Source organism: Semicossyphus pulcher, unplaced genomic scaffold (genome assembly GCF_022749685.1).
Source record: "Semicossyphus pulcher isolate SPU_LCO1_2020_fin unplaced genomic scaffold, fSemPul1.0.p SCAF_21, whole genome shotgun sequence".
NCBI classification, from domain to species: domain Eukaryota; kingdom Metazoa; phylum Chordata; class Actinopteri; order Labriformes; family Labridae; genus Semicossyphus; species Semicossyphus pulcher.
Genome location: NW_027211695.1, coordinates 9553688 through 9572943, shown reverse-complemented (window position 1 = coordinate 9572943; position 19256 = coordinate 9553688). Strand labels below are relative to the sequence as shown.

Sequence of the window (19256 nt, the reverse complement as noted above, 5' to 3'; positions counted from 1 at the left end):
TATTGGCTTTCTCTTGACAGGTAGCGTAAAGTGAGTTTAGAAGCCACTTGATAGGAAACAGCGGCAACTGAAAAACAACAGAGTATTGAGACTGAACCAAAACAGTAAAGTTATGCACTGGAAAAAAAAACATTTAAAGATTTAAGATGCTTAGTAAAATTAGCATTAACTTCAGAGCAGTATGATTATTCTCTGTGGGTTCAATAGTGATCCTCAAGCTATTTGATTCATTGCCAATATCAAAAAATATTGATGAGTGCAGCTTTAACTCTGATATTAAGTAACAGATGAAAATAACATAAAACTATAAAGTGTGGAAATGGAGTGTTGTGTCAATTCTTGTCAGACAAGGCTCATCTCCCAGAATGCATTGTACTGTGAACCCATATTTGACTAAATAAAACAAGACTGACTTTACCTCGTAGCACACAGTACCTTTTCTCTATACAGTACACGTGGAGTACTCCAGCAATGCCACCTGTAAATGGTATCATCATCTTAGGTTCCACCTGATCTACAAAGACACTGTATTTAAAGCTGGGAGCTATCTAGAACCAACAATGTGTTTTTATAGTGCGTAACAAGTAAGAGTCAACTGGTTGAAAGACTCTAATTTAAATATTAAAAGTGCTTGTAGTTTGTGGCATTTTTAATGAATGTAAATTTAATATGAACTTTTTTTTGTTGGTTATAAATACATATTTTCTATCACTGTTTTATTCACACATTTGTAGCTACAGAAATTGTTAGACACTGTAGGTGCATTTAGTACATTGGAGATACACACACAATCTGTGTGTGTGTGTGTGTGAGTGTTTTAGAGGTTGGATAAATTTCATTCCAAGTTATGTGATATTACTTTTAACCTGCTTTGCCAAATAACAAAAAAGATAACTCACTGTGCAAAGATAACATTGCAATATTGTCAGTGTGATCCACAACCCTTTTCCAACAGCCACTAAACCTCATTAAAATAAAGAATTGTTGCAGCATTAAACGGAAAGCGGTAAGAAAGTGGTTGTATTGATGTCCATGACACGGGAACAAAAGACAAGACAAGCAACAAAAACAGAAAATGAAAAAGTGCATTTCAACATAAAAAGACTCAGCTGAAAGGGGTTACATTAAGATGGGATGTTTCACCCCAAACATAACAATGAGTACCTTGTAATAATGTACAAATCTTACAAATGTTACTTTGAATAGTTAACACTGCACCATCTTGGCCCTTAACGTAGACAGCCTGCGAGGAATGTATTGGCTTTCAAGAATGTTCTGTCCCCAGCAGGTCTATGTGGTATTTACTGTTCTAACAATGGCTGGCTAAACATACTGTTATTATCTTTATGTTGCTTCTTTATGTTGTCCAATTAGACAAACCCTGATGCAGGACAAAGACAATTTTCATGATGATTTCAAGCACATCTAAATGCCTAAAAATGGAAATATTGGATTTATAATGGTGACTGGGGAGGGACAAATCACTGAGTTATGGACACAGATACTTTCTTCCACCAATAAAAACTTAAATAACCAATAAAGGAAAAAGTTGTTAAAATTCCATTTAAATAGGTGATAGTTTACAAAAGGCTGTGTGTGAGGGGGAATAATCAGACAGACAGGCAGCCAGTGCTCGTTGAAGGATGAAGGTAAGAGAGGACAAGACAGGAGTCAAATGAAACTTCACTCGTTTCCTCCATCAACCTTCCTTGACTTCTCCTGACCTCCAACTCTCTGGTGCACTTTTGGTCAGTAGTAAAAATCACATACAACATATACACAGAGTGCCATCGTTTACCCCTCGACAAGACAAGGAAGAAAAAAAAACATGATGCAATAAAAAAAAAAAAGAAAAAGTCTCCAGTAATGGGTAAAAATACAGAGCAAGGCAGTGTTGACAGAGACAAATACACGACTTAACCTAAAGTACCGTTTAGCTAGTGCACTACAATCCAGAATTACGTTATTGTCTTGAATGGAGGGTCTAAAAAACCAAGGGACCTGTGTGGCATATTTTAAAGGGCACATTTACCCCTAAAAAAAAATCTGTTTTCAGACACTTTATGAAACAAGAAAACTGAACTACTGTTTTTTATAGCAACACATAATAGCCTTAGATGGCAATAAGAGGTCACACTTTCTTTTGAGGCTTCTGTGAATTAAAAGCATCAGAGAAGTGGCTTCTGCAGACATACAGTTAATGTTTTGTACTTTGTGGTGACATTCTAGGCTGCGGCAGGAACCACATTATCTAACAAGAATTTGTCAAACTATACACACTGACTGAGTTTGAATTAAACAGGGAAGGAATACTCTCATCTTTTTGGCAATTTAAACCAAAAATATGAGTGCAGCTTTAAATTAAAATGTCACAGTGCAGCTTTAAGTCATCATTAAGACCGTCTCCTACAGCGGGGTTGCTATTTAAGCAGACAGTCCTTCTCCAGGCAGCTAAAGTGGCAAACTAACTGTATCAACACACACACACTTAGCAGCCTCTTTCCATTAAGCAGGAAGTATTACTCTCCCGAAAAGCAGATGTCTCATCAAGAGATTAACTTCTGGCCACACTCACACCCACATCCACATCCACACACTCACACCCACATCCAGAGTTAAGTAATCTGCAATAGTTGTAAAATACTGTGGTTCTTTCTTAATGTGTGTGTGTGTGTTTGTGTTTGTGTGTGTGTGTGTGTGTTTGTGTTCTGTTCAAATAGTGGGATAAATTGGATGGAAAGAGGATTTGGGAGTCTTTTAGCCTAAACCAATAAACTGTGTCTATGTGTGCATGTGCGCACGAACCAATGTGTTTGAATACAACTTTACGGATACTCAGTAGAAAATACAGTGTCAAGAGTATATGTGTGTGAGAAAATGAGTGACACGCTCTTCTTCATCATTAAACACACAGACACTCATTTCTGACCAGATGGATGTCTGGTGAAAGTCCCTCATGCAACCTTGGCTGGATTCTGATTGGAGGTCAAAGGTCAGGGACATTATTCCGACCAATTATGCTGCACATCCTGCCGAGACAGGTGTGTGCCTGAGTGTGTGTTGAGGTACAGTGTAATAAGATAATCAGGCTGGATGAATGGAAAGCTATTTAAAATGCACAGTTAAGGCTGCAGCCCCACCTGCTGGTCAGCTACTGTCATTACAGCTTAAACGTATTTGTAAGTGTCCAATAAATCTAGAAAAAGCCCTCTTTCCCTTCATATTCTAACTTGATACTAAATTCTGAAAGAAAAAAATACTTATCTAACCTTATCGAACTTGTGTTTGGTGACATATATCTGCAGAATACCCATTGGTTTTTAATAAGTTCCTCTTGTATTTGAAGGACATGAAGCCCTTAAAAAGCACTTACATTGGTCAAATGTTGCTACAACCAAATATCAAAATATCTTGCCCTTGCTTGGGTCAACAGGTTAGATGGCTGATTTTAACCCTTAGACAGTTTAAAGCTCTCAAACAGAGAGCTTTTCACAAAATCAGTGTGAACATACAGCATGTGGTGTGGTAAAACCATAGCAAAGCTAACTAACTAACTAACTAACTTCTGACAAGAGAAGAAATGAGCAAAAGTTATGGAAGGACATGGCATTAAAAGCAAAACAAAGAGATGAGAAAATGTATAAAAATTTTTAAAAAAAAGTTTGGTTATGATTCTTTCGATAAAAGGCATGATGTGTCATCTGACAAAAACAGCAAAATAAAAAACAATAGAGCTCTGTAGACATGAACAAAACAGTTTGTAATAAAAAAAGGAATAAAATTAGTTAATAATTAATATCATTACTATCCCACATTATAATCATTATAGACCCCTGTTGAATGTATATATCTCCTTTTTACAAGCAATAAATTTAACTAAACGACATCTCTGCCTCTGACAGGACCGGAGTGGTAGACGAAGAAGTGGAATCGGCCAGTGAGGCAGTGCTATTGTCCATGCTCTTGTTCCAGGTGCTACGATTAGGCGTTGATGGATAAGAGGGCGTGGAGCAGTTGGAGGGCGGGCCCGAGCCGGAGCTGGGGCTGCTGTTATTGGACAAGGATGAGCACAGGGCGTCCTTTTTGAGCCCTTTGTTCTGGAGCTCCAAGTGAAGGTGCTGGCAGATCTCCTCAGGTAGTTGCTGATATTCCTCCTCCTGTTCCCTCTCCAACTGAGACCGAGCCTGGACAAAGAAGTATCGTCAAATCAATTAAAACAAGTCATAAAAACCTGGAAAGTAATCTCATACACTTGTTTTCTTACAACGTATCGGATGAAAACATTAATACTAATCTTATATCTGTACTTGTATGTCGCTAATATCCAGAAAGTGATTAGCTTAGCCTAGCATAACGACGGGCAGCATGGGGAAACAGCTAGCTAGCTCTAAGGTTTTTAAAATATACTCACACCTCTAAAGTATCTGTATTAATATGTGGTATCTTGTTACTAATCAGTACAAAAATTGAATTGTAAAAAAAAAAGTGGTTTTAACGGAAAGTTAAGTGCTGTAACCAAACATTCAGGATCCTTTAAAACCACAAATTATCATTCCAACTATGGTCCTAATATACTTATTAAATAAAGACTAGAACTTTTAGCTGTTATTTGGTGTTTTTTTCAACATAGGACATAGTCAGGCTAGAAGTTTTCCCCCACTTTAACTCTTTATGCTAAGCTAGGCTAATTGCATCTTGGCTCCTGAGTTGAGTCGTGTCAATCTTCACTGTAAGTGTGTGTTTCTTTACTTCTTTTGGAGCAGTACAGTAAAGTCGAAAGATGAGGTAGCAGCTACCGAGATCTAAGCTAAGCTAACTTTGTTGGTTTTAGCAAGAGTTAAGCTGTTTTGTTTTTATTCAAAATGATACGATTAACCTACTGCTTCATTTTATTAATCGGCATAACTAAATAATGTGCATTAAGATGTTCATTTTTCCTTTACAAGTAAGGAATTAATAATCAATAAGTAAATTTACTTTTAGCTTCAGCTAAGGCTAGCCATGGCTATCTTGTCAGATAGCTTTAACTGACATGGCTTTGTTGCTTTAGCTGTTTGGTTGTTTCTCTGTGACAGAGTGCTGTTCAGTGTGATTGTACTGAGTTTTTTCCTTTCAAGGACAGACTGTACTGTCTTCTCTTAAATGAGTTTAATGACAGCTATTACAATATGTGTGTCATTCAATGTGCGAGTGCCCACCAGTGGAAGATCCTCATCTATGTGCTGCAGCACCTCCCGCTGCCTCAGCATCAGCTTGTCCTGTCTCCTGGTCTGAGCCTCCTCCAGCTGCGGTGTCAAGAAGGAAGGGCAGGAAGGGAGGAAGATTTAGGAAGGAAGGGAGAAAGTAGGAGAAGGAAGGAAGTTTGAGAGAGGATAAAACAAGAAGAATGCATGGGAAGTAGGAATAGAAATAGGAGTAGGATTGTAAAAGGGAAGAATTGAGGATTTTAGGAGAAGCAGGAAAAAGGAACATATTAGGATTAGTGAAGGAAGCAAGGCAACGTGGATTAAGAGGTGAAAAGATAAAAAGGGTAGAAGGGAGAGAAGATAGCGTGTTAGAGGAGTGGAGTTGATGACAATAGCAGAAAAATGTTCCAAAAGTACATAACTGGCAATTCTGAAGGACTGTTGGTGATAAGAGAGTGTGTGCGTGTTGAAGTGGGTGCTTACCCCGCGGATTAAGGCGACAGAATCTTGAATATGTTTCCTGTTGATCTCATTCAGCTCCCTGCAGAGGAGAGGAAGAGGAAACAACGCGGATAAAAGGTAAAAAGAGGGATGAAAAACATAACAAGTGTGAATTAAAATAAGGTCTGACTGAAAAAATATCCAATATTACACATTTAATTAACAAATTCATTACGTCTCAGCCTTGTCTTTGTCGTGGGTCTTGGCTTCACTGATACTGTTTTGTCGCTTCCTGTCCAGGATCTTCTGGAGTTCTTTCTTCTCCCTTCAGACACATTTACATTTAAACATCATAGTAAAAATTTTACTTATGAAAGTCTAAGTTCTCACATAATAACTGACAGCAGAAAGTCACTTTAGCAGTGACTTCGGGGTCCTGTCTCAACTTTTTAAAATAATGCAAGGTGAAACAGCCGCACTCACTTTTCACACATTTCCTTGAGCTTCTTCAGCTGAGCTGCTTGGCATTCATGGGCCGTCTCCTTTAACTTCTGGAAGGCCTAAAAACACACGGCAGCAGACGACGACCTGTCAGCGAATCACTGTGCAGATGTACCGAGGTGCCACAAAGTTTCCTGGAGGTCAGCTTAGGATGACGTATATTTAAGGATTCACAGGAGGCATACAGTCTTACTCCAAGTGTGTCACCTTGAGTATGCAAAAGTGTGCATATATTGGGGGAGAGCATTGTCGCTTTTCATACAGAGGTGTGTGTGTACGTGTGTCCTTACGTCCTGCAGGTGTGTCTGTTGCTTCTCTCTCTCGTGTGTGTGAAGCTGCCGCCGGAGCTTCAGCAGCTCTTGCATCTGCCATTCCCTCAGCTGGACCGTCTGCTTCTCAATCTCCTGATCCAGTGCCGTCAGCTCACGCTGCACCGGCTCCGGGGGCTCGCTGAAAACAAACACACAAACCAATACGCACAAAAGGTCAGATTTAGTTATCTGCAACCATCTTCTTCTTCACCTCTACCAACATCCATCTTCCACCCATTTACACACAATAACCATCTACCTTTACAACATATTTTTTTCCAGGTATTTAAACATGTCTTTTGCACCTTCCCTCCCTTCTTTAAAGGTACTTCTTGATTATACAGCCGTATAAATCCATTCATACTTACTTTTTCTTTATGCTACGTTTGAGGTGTTTCTCCATCTGGCTGCGTTTCCTCTGGGTGTCAGATTGAATCTGGCTACTCCGACTCTTCTGCTCCTTACTCAGATTCCACACCTACAAACACACACAAGCAAAAACTAATCTTAAAACGTACCCATCGAGTGAAGAATTTAATACATATGGATGCAAATATGAGTGTTCCCATTCTGTTGGACATCTGTGGGTTAGTGTACCTTCTTGAGGTGCTTCTTACGCAGCTCTTTGTCTTCTTTGCTCTGTTTCTTCAGCAGCTTCAAATAGCTCTTCTGCTGCTTTAACTCCTCTATAGGCTGGGCCTGGATGTCTGAAAGACAGAGAAACCACATGTTGGCCAATCACCAACGCAATTTCCTGTGTAAACCTAGCTAACAGCTAGCCACTCCTAGCATGAAACGTACCATGTGACAGTGACACACAGATGATTTCATTAATGTCTGTGTGGAAATGAAGGTGGTGGAGTGATCTTACCTGCCAGAACAGTCGCTATGAGGTCTTCCTTTGGAGATTGTACTACACACATACAAACACACACACACGGACACAAAAAACGCACAGCGAGATGAATGAATTAAATGGATGATGGGATAGTGAGGCAGTGACGACCATTCGCATATACGTTAACTAATGCGTATAATACATCTCCATGAAGCAGGCTTATACAAATAGTAAATCAGAGGTCAGCAGAATAATACAAGGAAGCAACTTTTTGGCTGTTTTCATTCACATTCTTTCACATTTCTTAAGATCACAATTTTGTTAACAACATTTGCGGATGTGAATGCATAGTTTCTGGATGATTCTACCTGGTGCGGGTAATTTGTTGATTTCAGGGGTGTCATCAGTTGGGCCCCCGTGTGGCGTGTGGAAGGGGGAGGGGAGTTGACATCCTGGAATGACTTCACTCTCTCTCCTGCTCTCTCCCTCTTTGGGCTGGTTGGGGACATGCTGAGCAAAAGCAACAGAAAGATTAAAATACTGATTGAGGGTCAACAACCTTTACACAGTTAGTTACTTATTAGTGACAAATCAGATACAAGTATTTAAAAAGTAGGGGGCAGGTAATGTTTGGTCTGACCTCCCTGCAAAGTAAGATTTTTATCCTTTTAGTTGGTTGTTAAAATTCATAATAGAAATGTGTCTTACCTCACTGTTGTCCTCTATGAGAACAGCCAGCTGTGTCTCCCTCTTGTGCAACTGACTGATGTGCTTAATGGGGTTGGTCAGAGCCTCTGCATACTCTAAATACACACAGATACACATACAAAATCAAGACAAAGAGCCTTAATATCATGCGCATCAAGAATGTTCTGGATGTTGCAGAGCTGTTGTCTTTCTTGGTAACTGAGTCAAAGCCATGGTACTTAACTAAATTTAAGGTTGCAAAATGAACCAATCAGTGGGAATCAATCTTCCTTAGGTCTCTGAATGATCATCATATACATATATATATCTGCATTTGAGCATTTTATGTTTAAAGCTTTCTTACATCACTGAGACCGAGGCCTTTCGATAAATGGACTGTACTTATATAGCACTTTTTTAGTCTTGTGACCACTCAAAGCTGCTTTTACACTACATGTCACATTCACCCATTCACGCACATATTCACACACTGATGGCAAAGGCCTAAGTGCCAATCTCCAATCAGATCTCTGCCCATTCATACCTGATGGCTATGCCACCGGGAGCAATTTGGGGTTCAGTGTCTTGACCAAGAACACTTCGACATGTGACTGTAGCAGTCAGGGATTGAACCACCAACCCTCTGATTAAGAGACGACCAATTCTACCACTGAGCCACAGCCGTCCAAATCCAACAGCGTCAGCTCATGCTGCGCCGGTCTTGAGTTTTCCAGGTCCAAATTAAAGAATTGGCTTTCAAGTCCAGATGTACTAGACCTGCTCGTGTCCTCAGATAACTTTTGCTATGGCGGCTGTGGCTCAGTGGTAGAGTTGGTCGGCTTTCAATCGCAAAGTCGGAGGTTCGATCCCCAGCTCCCTCAGTCTACATGTCAAAAAGGGCAAGACACTGAACCCCAAAGCGCTGTGAATATGCAATATGAATGTGATGACTGATTGACAGTTGGGCACTGGATAGCAGCCTCTACCATCAGTGTATGAATTATTGTGTGAATGTGTGAATGGGTGAATATGACATCAAGTGTAAAAGCAGCTTTGAGTGGTCACAAGACTGGGAAGTCACTATGTAAGTACAGTCCATTTACCATTAACTATGATTTTGCGGCATATAGATAAATTGATTGACTGATTGATCATACATTACTTTGAGATATACAGTACATGAGAATATACGGACTATTTCTTGGCCGGAAGTTACCTCTCAAATAACCATAATTTTCTTTTAACAATTTATATTTTGTACATATTAAACAAAGTAGTTGCAAGAAGTTAGCTTGTGAGATACGTTGATTTGGAGCTTTATAAAAAGTAGACAGAGAGGCTTACTGTTTTCCCCTGTTACCAGTCTAAGCTAGGCTAAGCTAGGCTAACCAGCTGCTGACTGTACCTTCATATTTCAGCACCGTAATAAAAAGGTTAATCTCAATCAACCTCCTCTCAAAACTCTTGGCAAGAAAGCAAAAAATAAAATGTCAAACTATTCATTTAAATTGTGTTGTGTAAAGCTGCAAAGTGCTGATGTTAATGTGGTGTTCTTACCCTGGTGTTCATTGGGGATGTAGTCCTGAGCTTCAGTGTAAACCAGCAAAGAGGGCAGGAGAAGCGGCTGGTTCAGCTCATTCTTCAGGTTGATGTAGTGGTAGCCTGGAAGTCAAAGAGAAGGGAAGAAATTATTAAGTGAAAACTGTTGATTTAATGCTCAAGTGGAAAAAGGTGCAGCAGCATGTAAGTTCCCACTGAGCAAAGACAAACAGTATGTCAGTTGGAGGTTTTGTTTACACCCTGACCTCCCTTAAGGATTGACATTACAAGAGTGTGTTTGTGTTAGTGTACTGACCAGGTCTAATGGCAGACACAGGGAGGATCCGGTGTCCAATAAACTTGCCATTTTCTTCAAACACTGCTATCCTCAGAGAGGCCAGTGTCGGGAGGACCACCTGGAGAGAGAGAGAGAGGGAGGGGGGTGTCGAAGCCGTGGGAGAAGTTTAGAGGGCATGAAAAAGGATCAGTAAAGGGTAAGAGGAAGATTTGACAGACATCTGAATCCTGATGTGAATGCATGATTTACCTTATTAAACACAAACATTTCATCATCCCACACAGGGTCCAGAGAGTTCCCATTGGATGTTTTGGTTCTGAACTTCCTCTTTGTATCAGCAGGAAGTCCAAACATGTCCACTTCCACATACACGCCCACTTTTTTATCTATCAGGAACTGGCCTGAGACCACCTGGTGGATGTTTCAATCAAACATATTTGTTAAATTTACTCTCACAAAACAACTTAAATGTCCAAATAGTGACATTTGTCCTTACCTTAATTTTGACAGTATTGGCGACTATCCCATCCACTATGTTTTCTGTAAAAGGGTCAAAGTGTTTGTCCGTCCTTCGCATGAACTCAGGTTTCAGCAGGTAGCCGCTGTGGCCGTTGTATTCGAAAACACCCATGTTCAGCTGCATAGGGAGGTCTGGGAGAGAGCGATGAAGGGTAGAGAAGGGTGAGAGAGAGGAAGAAAGTATGGGAAGGAAAGGGAGGGATTTAGAAGGATAAAGACTGAGATGCTTTAACTTGACCTCCCTGAGTCTTGAATTATTTATAAGGCTAAGGAGACTTTCAATTATCAACTACAGCACAGTTTCTGCCTGCTAAGGAAAGCAACATTTTCCATTTTGAAAGGCTTTATTTGTATTTCCTGGAATTAAGTCAAAATCTTTATTTAAAAGCAGTTTGAAGATGATAATAGGACAAACTGGCAGAGCAGGACTGTTTCTTGATTTTAAATCATAAAGGAGCAGTAAAATAACACAGACAAGAACAAAAAAATGAAAAATGAAAGATATTTTTGGTATAATATTTAATTATTATGTTCTGTAGATACTTTGTACTTAATGGGGCTGAGGCTGATGATAAAAGGACTTACCGAGGGTCTGAAAGTTTAGCGCCACCATCTGGCAGCCGACATTCCAGAAGAGCTGAGGCATGTAGTTGGAGCTGTCCACTCTCGTTCCTTTAGGGTAGATCCTGCTCAGCTGATTCTTATTGTACCTGGAGGAGGGCAGTTAAGGACTAGACACTGAATATGTGGCTTATATATACAGCGATCAGCCATAACATTGTGACCACTGACAGGTGAAGTGAATAACATTGATTATCTCGTTACAATGGCACCTGTCAGTGGGTGAGATATGTTCGGCAGCAAGTGAATATTTTTTACTCTAAGTTGATGTGTAAGAAGCAGGAAAAATGGGCAAGAGTGAGGATGTGAGCGACCTCAACAAGGGCCAGATTGCGATGGCTTGACGACCAGGTCAGAGCATCTCTCAAACTGCAGCTTTTGTGGGGTGTTTCCAGTCTGCACCCCACACACAGTGCATCAGTTTGTTGCACATGGGGGTGCGTAGCTGCAGAACGGTGTGGGTGCCCATGCTGACCCCTGTCCACAGCCGAAAGCGCCGACAATGGGCACGGGAGCATCAGAACTGGACCACAGAGCAATGGAAGAAGGTGGCATGGTCTGATGAATCACGTTTTCTTTTACATCATGTGAATGGCCAGGTGCGTGTGCTTTACTCACTTGGGGAAGACATGGCAGCAGGATGCACTGTGGGAAGAAGGCAAGCCGGCGGAGGCGGTGTGATGCTTTGGGCAATGTTCTGCTGGGAAACCTTGGGTCCTGCCGTTCATGTGGATGTTACTTTGCGAGTAACGCCTACCTAAACACTGTTGCAGACCAAGTACACCCCTTCACGGAAACAGTATTCCCTAATGGCAGTGGCCTCTTTCAGCACCATAATGCGCCCTGCCACACTTCAGAAATGGTTCAGTAATGGTTTGAGGAACAATGAGTTCAAGTTGTTGACTTGGCCTCCAAATTCCCCAGATCTCAATCCAATCGAGCATCTGTGGGATGTGCTGGACAAACAAGTCTGATCCATGGAGGCCCCACCTCGCAACTTACAGGACTTGCTGCTAACGTCTTGGTGTCAGATACCTCAGCACACCTGCAGAGGTCTAGCGGAGTCCATGCCTCGACGGGTCAGGGCTGTGTTGGTGGCAAAAGGGGGAGCTACACAATATTAGGCAGGTGGTTATAACATTATGTGTTTTCCATTACAAATAGGAGAATTTTAACGTAGCACAAGCACAAGTTTGCAATGGATGACAAGCGTTCAGGGATACTCGACAAACTCAATGGGGGAGTTCTTCAGGGTGTCCATGCCTTTCGTCTCCACGAATGACGACATTTCGAAGAACTTCCTCCTCTCTAGTGGACAGAAAGAAAAAGATTTAACACTTCATATCTTTTCTGTACACAAAGCATCTCTCTGTCTCTGCCTTCCTCTTTATCTCTCCCACACACTTACTGTTTGCCACCTCGAAGCTCTTGAATTTGACAGGCTCGATGTAGTTGACGAGAGTGGACATCTCCTCTGTGGCGTTCACCTCACTGCTGGCCGTACCCTGAGAGAGGCAGATACCAAGAATCCATCAATCAATCCATCACCATGTGACAGTCAGACACACCTTCATCCCTGCTCCTGACGGCTCTCACCTCATCAGAGTTTGGTTTTTTTAGCTCCGTCACAGGTTCGTCCTCCTCATCCTCCTCGCTCTCTCCTTCACCTCCTGATAGGATCAAAGAAAATCTGCTGTTGCTAAATGTACACCATGTTAGCACCCTTTTTAATCATTCGTTCAACTCTTCTTCAACCCACCTATGGATTTGCGAGGCTCCAAGTCTTTGACCATCCTCTCAGCCAGCTTCTCCTCCCCATTGGATAGGAGCTGACTTCCGTAACTGTCATTCAAAGGACAATCTAGACATACAAAGGAAACTATCAGCTTTAATTTTGTACCTCAAAACCTGTTTTTTGCACATATTTTTGTAGTAAAAGGTCTGATGTAGCCAGACAATAAACTCCAAAACACTGGAAGCTGATTTTATTTCATTTTTACAACAAGGCAGGGTTTTTTCTGAGTGGATTCAGATGCTTTAGTGCTTGAAGATTTTCAGCTCTATGTGCCACAGCAAGTGGCGCAGGTAGTAGTCTGCACTTGAAAAACAAAAGCTCCAGCACTCACAGAATCAAGGATGACACAGTTTAATGTGGGTAATGTGTTACCCACATTAAACTGTGTAACTGGGTAATGTGTTGCCCACATTAAACTGTGTCATCCTTGATTCTGTGAGTGCCGGAGCTTTTGTTTTTCTAGATTTGATTTTCTACCGTGCGCCCGAAGCCCTATTTTGAAACAAAATTTGGAGTTGCGCACGCTACTACTGCTGTATTCAGTGGACTGCACTCACCGTTGTTGGGTGACGACGGCTCCTCCTGCTCTCTGCGTCGTATGCTGCCACCACTCGAGGGTCGGTGGTGGTGGTGTTTCTTTTTGTTTTTGATGAGAATTTTCCCCAACATCTCCTGAGGCGAGGGGAGAGGCTGGCCTGGGTCCAGCTAAAGCCACAGGAAACATGAAAGTCAAATATGTAAATATTTGGAAAAAGACTAAGTGATCCCTAACCAGATATAGAAAAAGGGGGTGTGGCCAGAAAACTTTTGAAAAGACAGATCAAGGGATGAAATAAAGAAAGTAGACTCTGTGATTCACTTTCAAATTGATTAAGCCCTGAAGTAGAGGGTGCCCTCTTCAGGTAAAAAGACTACAGTAATTGTATGTTTTAACCTGCATTATGTAGAAATACCTAAACATGTGTTTCTTGTGAAAAGGATCACAATTCTCAGAATATTTTAGCACTTCTGATTAAGCTCCCAAACAATATTTTCTAAGGAAAAGACAAGACCGAAAAATTAATATAGCAAACACAAAAATTACACAAAATGTTTAATTAAGATTGGCGCTCTGACCCTTGGTTTGAGGTCACAAGTTTTATTTTGAGAATTGTGTGTATGCAACAGAAAAATGTTAATATGTCGAAAAGAAAAGAAAAAATGAGAGCACAGAAAGGTTCATTAGGTAAATTAACAAGTTGTTAATTAGTACAAAAGGATAATGAGCTGATGTGCATGTCACTAGCACACTGATCATATTAAGGGTATGTCTATCAACAGCATAACTGTCTTTCAGATATTAGTGTGTTGTTTGTTTACTTTGAGGAGCAGAGGTAAGACCTCACTCAAAATTTATTTCAAACTAAAAACAAATCCAAAAATATTACTTTTATAGAAAGTATAAAATATAACACATATTGAAAGGCAATTACAACAATAGCAAATTTTATTTCAGTCTTACCGGATATTTATCCAGTGGATCGATGAGCAGGGCGTCTCCAAAGATGGTCCTGCAGTACTCTGCCATTTTGGCCTGCTGCTTCGCTCTGACAAATAAAACATTGTAATTACACATCTGGTCTGGTACAAAATAAATCAGACTAAACTGCAAACTGTTAAACAGACTCCTGAGACAATCTAAAATGATCTGAATCCCTGGGCTGACTTAATGAGACTGACAGAGCAACTTACGAGTCTACGTGGTTTTCAAAGGACAGGATGAGGGGGTACGGGGAGGTCTTGAAAGCACTCTCTGCTATCGCCTCGATCACCTCCTGCAATCCGGGAAAGAGTGAAGAATGAGAATATTAATAGGAGTTTCACTGAACTAAAACTGTGTGCACATATTGGAATAATAATTTCCTGAGATGTTAGGCTTCTGATGAGAGCTTAAAACCAAAATATACAAATTTGTAGCTTTTAAATCAAACTGTGCCTTGTCACGCAGTTAAAAAACATAACAAATGTAAGAGAGGGTCAAAGTTTTATTATTAAAAGGGGGGAAAGAACATGTAAACAGATTTTTCCTTTCTGCTGTGAAGACTTCCCTCTGTTCAAACTATCTGTGGTTGCTGCATTCATATTCAGCATTTCTGAATCCTCTGCACGAAGAATCTGCTGACCAAACTGCATAAATACTCCAAGGTCAAGAGGTCAACACACAACGTTTTCCTAACCATTTTTCATATCTTTAAACAGCTGGTGGAAATAAAATAGCCTCAGCTTGTCACAGCTTTATTACATGAACATAAAACTTAATGAACCATAATTTACTACGTGAACCTCTCAACCTTAATGCTTCCATAAACATTAAGAATGCAGTTCTTCTTGTGTGCAGCTGTTAAACGTTTCATCAATTAGAGATTTACTGAATCATTTCCATACTGTGCCAGCTTTATTTAGAGGGGAAAACCAGACATTTATGTAAGAGGAAAACTCACATGAACATCTCATGCCCTTGTGAAAATGCTGTACAGTGAATGTTGCACAAGAGCAATAACTCGACCTAACCAATGTGTCCAAATTTAACTGGACTGAAACAAGAAAAAAAAAACATTCAAAAGCAGCGATTACCACCTTAAAAGGGATCTCAGTGGTCATGGTGAACCCGTGGGTGATGTAGGGCTCCTCGTCTTGCGGCCGGCCCTTCCAGCAGTCCAGCTCTACACAGCGACAGCCGGTCAGCAGCACCTGCCTGTACATCTCCACTGACGACAGGCCGGTCAGCTGACCCACTGTAGGCGCACAGAAAATGGAGGGAAGGATGGTTTCAGATCCATGAGACTGACGATAAAGCATTCAGCTTATATGTGTGTCTCATTAGATTTTAGGTGCGTATGTTCCTACCTGTGAGGTATGTGTTGTGCGAGGAGTTGATGAAGTAGTGAGATAAAGGTTGGTTCATATCGTCGATGACGTCCAGCCTCTCTGGGGGTACGATGCTGTTTTCTTCTCCTCCAAGATAGCGAGTGAAAGCCTGCAAACTGATCTGGTCTGAAAGAGAGAGAGGAGAGAGAGCGTGTTTACTGGTTAGAAAACAGACAAACTTTACAAGTGTATGTGAATCGGCTAGCATGCTTTTGCTCATGGCAATCAGAATAACTGAATAAGGCTCAAGTCCAAAGGCTGGACAATTTCCATCACATGTTTTTCGCAGAAAAAGCCTCAAGTTTTAGGACAAACAACAGAGGTTAGTGGTGAACACTGTGGGCTGCTCAGGGGATCACCTTACAGATTTGGGCTTAACAGTGTCCTATCAGAGCGGCTTACGGTAGTCATAGCTCCGTTTTGTACGGTTTATCCACTACAGCAAAACATGTGGAGGACATTTGCAAATGACTCGCACATTCTGGATGTTTTATGTTATGGCCTCAGTACGGTCAGGCTTTTAAAAGAGGACGACCACTTTGCTCCACTTTGCTGCAATAAAAGATAAAGCAAAGGAAATCAATCACACCATAAACCTGGACTTCTTTAAGTTCTACTGCAGCAGAAATCTTGCTCTGGGAAAAACAGATCACAGACACTATCTGCAACATGATACAGATGCATGCATGTACAATGAACTCTTGTTATCTAGTTAAATAACATGATTAATGCGTCTTGTTTTACACTGTTATTTGATTCAGCAGCTTTAATGGGTCAGTGTGTCCTGGTAACTTCATTGGATGATCTTTAGGAAACAAATTAAATGCAAATCAGGGCCGATTTTAAATTGCTTTATTTTTCAGTGCATTTATCACATCTTTTGAGCTGCTCTAGATGAAAGTGACTTACCTCTCTCCAGTTGGCTGGTGTTGGTCTCGTATTTCTCCATGATCTGTCGGACCTGCTCTCTCTTCAGTGGGGGGTACAGCACCTCATTCAGCCGGGAGTCTCGCTGCCTGCGGTTGATGAAGTCCATCAGCTGATCCAGAGAGATGAAAGGCTTCCCCTTGGAGCCACTGGAGCACAAAAGTAAAGTTCACAGAAAAAGCATTAATAGGAATTCTAAAAATGTAACTTGAGCATTATGATCAAAGGATTGAGGGTCGGGGTTTTCAAAATAAAAGAGAAATAAAGCAGCATATGTTTGTCAAAGTGTTATTTCTGTGTCACATACCTTTCCTCAAAGATGCTTTGTATCTCAGGCCGGAGACAGAGGGTGGCGAGAAACTTCTGGAAGGCCTCCCATGTGCAGTCATCTGGCTTGAGTCCCTCTGACTGAGAGAGAATAGAGGGAATTGTGTTCAAAGATAAGAAAGTCATAATCATTCAGAGACATCTCGCTGCCTCCAGCGACACATTGACATCCAACATACTCCCTTTGAACGTTGTATATTTTTCCGCCGCCTACAGCTTTTACAGTAATTAGTTTATTATAAGGGTGCCATTCTTTTTCCACTGTGTGTATGTTGTACTATTCGACCAGCAGGAGGCACCAGAGTACAATAACAGAAGGAGAAATGCTGACAGTGCAGTTTGCACAATCCAGTCTCCTGTTCAAAAAGAAACTGTCTTGTGACTCCACCAAACTGATTTTTTGGAGAGATTGCAGCATTGAATAAGACACAGGAAACCTTGTTTCACTACCCAAACCACAATCCTTTGGTACCTGAAACTACACATACAAGCAAATCGTTTGACTAACAACAGACGAAAAACACAAAACTGTTTTTATTGGACTCCCAGGTTTAAAAGAATCAATTAAGTCTTATTTTCAGTATCTATTACTCTGTACCAAAGAACATCAGGAAAAACAGCTTGATCAAATTGCAAAGAACTTTAGTTTCAGCATTTAATACATTTCAAATTTCTTTAAAAGGCCACAATTAAATGTTGACTACTTAAAAGTGAATATTTTTTCTCATGTATTTGAATTGTTCATTTTAAAGTTGGTTTGGTCAAGTTTTATTCCTTCTACTTTGTGCTAAGAAGCTGAAAGCTGTCACAACCGTGTTTAGCTAGTTATTACAGCTGTCTATCCATTTAAAGGGGGCATTATTATGCTAATTTCATGCTTCATATTTCACTCTTTGACACCTGTGGAGTAGCTAAGCATAATTTACAGTTAGAAAACCTTTTTCTCAAACTGGTGCTCTGTGCAGGGCCTCATACAGCCTCTGCCTGAAACAACTCAGTCAGCTCTGTCCCTTTAAGAAACCCTGCCCCTACAAGAAAGCTTTCTTCTGATTGGCCAGCTCTCCACAGAACTCAGTGTTTGAGGCACGCCTCCTACCCTGTGGCCGTGTTAGAGAGTAGTCAGCAAAAAGTAAACGTCACTTTTTCAATTTGAAATAAATGTCTGGTGCTCTTGTCCTTTGGAAAAGTAAACACTGATGTATTTTCACTTTCTTCAAGACATTCTTAAGTTGACGAGCAGAGGCGTTGAGCAGAGTGATAAAGTGAAAATGATTCCGAGGCAGACAGACTGCTGGGTGGGCGTGTCCTTAAACTGTGCCAGGGGCAGGAAGTTCTGTTGTGTCTCGGGCAGATGCCCAAATATAGAGTTTCTCCACTTTGTGACATCACAAAGTGAAGTGTCTGGAAAAGTCTGTCTGAAAGCAAACTTAGACTTTTTTAGCAGAAGATTACCCAAACATACTTTTACCTACAGATTTGAACCTTCACCCACGTTTAGTATGGACATCCAACATTGTAACATTATATATATATGTGTCTTAAAATGTGAAACAGCATAATACCCCCACTTTAAACAGTTGATCTCTTTTGTTTTTTTGTACCTCAGTGGCAAAACGTTGCTTTAAAAGAATGGTTTTACATTTTTGGAAATATGCTCATTTACCGGCCCAAAGTTGGATGAGAAGATGAAATCCATTCTCATGTCTGCAAGGTAAATTTTACTGCTCCACCACCAGCCAGGCAGCTTAGCTAAGCACAAAGAGTGCAAACAGGAGGAAGCAGATACCCCTCTGTTACAGAATCATGCTTCAAGCATCTCTAAAGCTCTCTAAATAACAGTTTATTTAATCCGTACAAAACCAAAAAATCTTTGTGACATTTAAAAACAGGCTTTGGGAGTAACAGAATACAAGTAAGGGCATTACATAATAAGGCAACTGTATTCTGTTACAGTTACAGAAAAAAAGACGTAATTAATGACAGATACATTTATTAAAAATGGGGATTACTAGCAGGATTACAATTTTAAATCACATTTAAAATGAAGACGATATAATACCAAAGATGCTCTATAACATCTGACGTCTCATTTCTAAACCGTCCGTCTGACCATCTCTGATAATACCATGCACCTGCGCGCACACGCTATGACAAGTATCACAACACCACTCCTCAAAGTTGCCATCAACAGTCTATGGTTGCCCCGGCCTGTGGTGAAGAAATGCTTTCAGTGGGTGGAAATTTCTCTTTTATTTTGTCTTCAAAGGAGAAAATGGGAGCAACATCGCAGTACAGTGCAAGTTATTCCTACTGGCTATCATTTTCCAAGGACTCCACAACTCATTTAAAGAAATTATTT

At 40.7% G+C, this 19256-nt stretch overlaps 1 protein-coding gene across 1 annotated transcript in view; it reads right to left on the bottom strand.

Moving 5' to 3' along the window:
* Positions 1–992: 992 nt before the first annotated feature.
* plcb3 (phospholipase C, beta 3 (phosphatidylinositol-specific)) overlaps positions 993–19256 on the bottom strand; it is a 54827-nt gene continuing 36563 nt past the window's right edge. Inside the window, exons 8-34 of the mRNA XM_069671839.1 lie at positions 16878–16978; positions 16553–16719; positions 15623–15769; positions 15353–15510; positions 14468–14550; positions 14238–14322; positions 13294–13441; positions 12701–12802; positions 12538–12611; positions 12350–12446; positions 12165–12249; positions 10906–11030; positions 10298–10452; positions 10051–10212; positions 9820–9919; positions 9522–9626; positions 7986–8080; positions 7646–7787; positions 7311–7352; positions 7037–7146; positions 6808–6917; positions 6419–6578; positions 6111–6187; positions 5863–5952; positions 5670–5727; positions 5199–5285; positions 993–4184 (exon numbers count right to left, since the gene is read on the bottom strand). Of these exons, the coding sequence (XP_069527940.1) occupies positions 3873–4184; positions 5199–5285; positions 5670–5727; positions 5863–5952; positions 6111–6187; positions 6419–6578; positions 6808–6917; positions 7037–7146; positions 7311–7352; positions 7646–7787; positions 7986–8080; positions 9522–9626; positions 9820–9919; positions 10051–10212; positions 10298–10452; positions 10906–11030; positions 12165–12249; positions 12350–12446; positions 12538–12611; positions 12701–12802; positions 13294–13441; positions 14238–14322; positions 14468–14550; positions 15353–15510; positions 15623–15769; positions 16553–16719; positions 16878–16978 (3177 nt within the window). The 3' untranslated portion in view covers positions 993–3872. The remainder of the gene's footprint in view (positions 4185–5198; positions 5286–5669; positions 5728–5862; positions 5953–6110; positions 6188–6418; positions 6579–6807; positions 6918–7036; positions 7147–7310; positions 7353–7645; positions 7788–7985; positions 8081–9521; positions 9627–9819; positions 9920–10050; positions 10213–10297; positions 10453–10905; positions 11031–12164; positions 12250–12349; positions 12447–12537; positions 12612–12700; positions 12803–13293; positions 13442–14237; positions 14323–14467; positions 14551–15352; positions 15511–15622; positions 15770–16552; positions 16720–16877; positions 16979–19256) is intronic.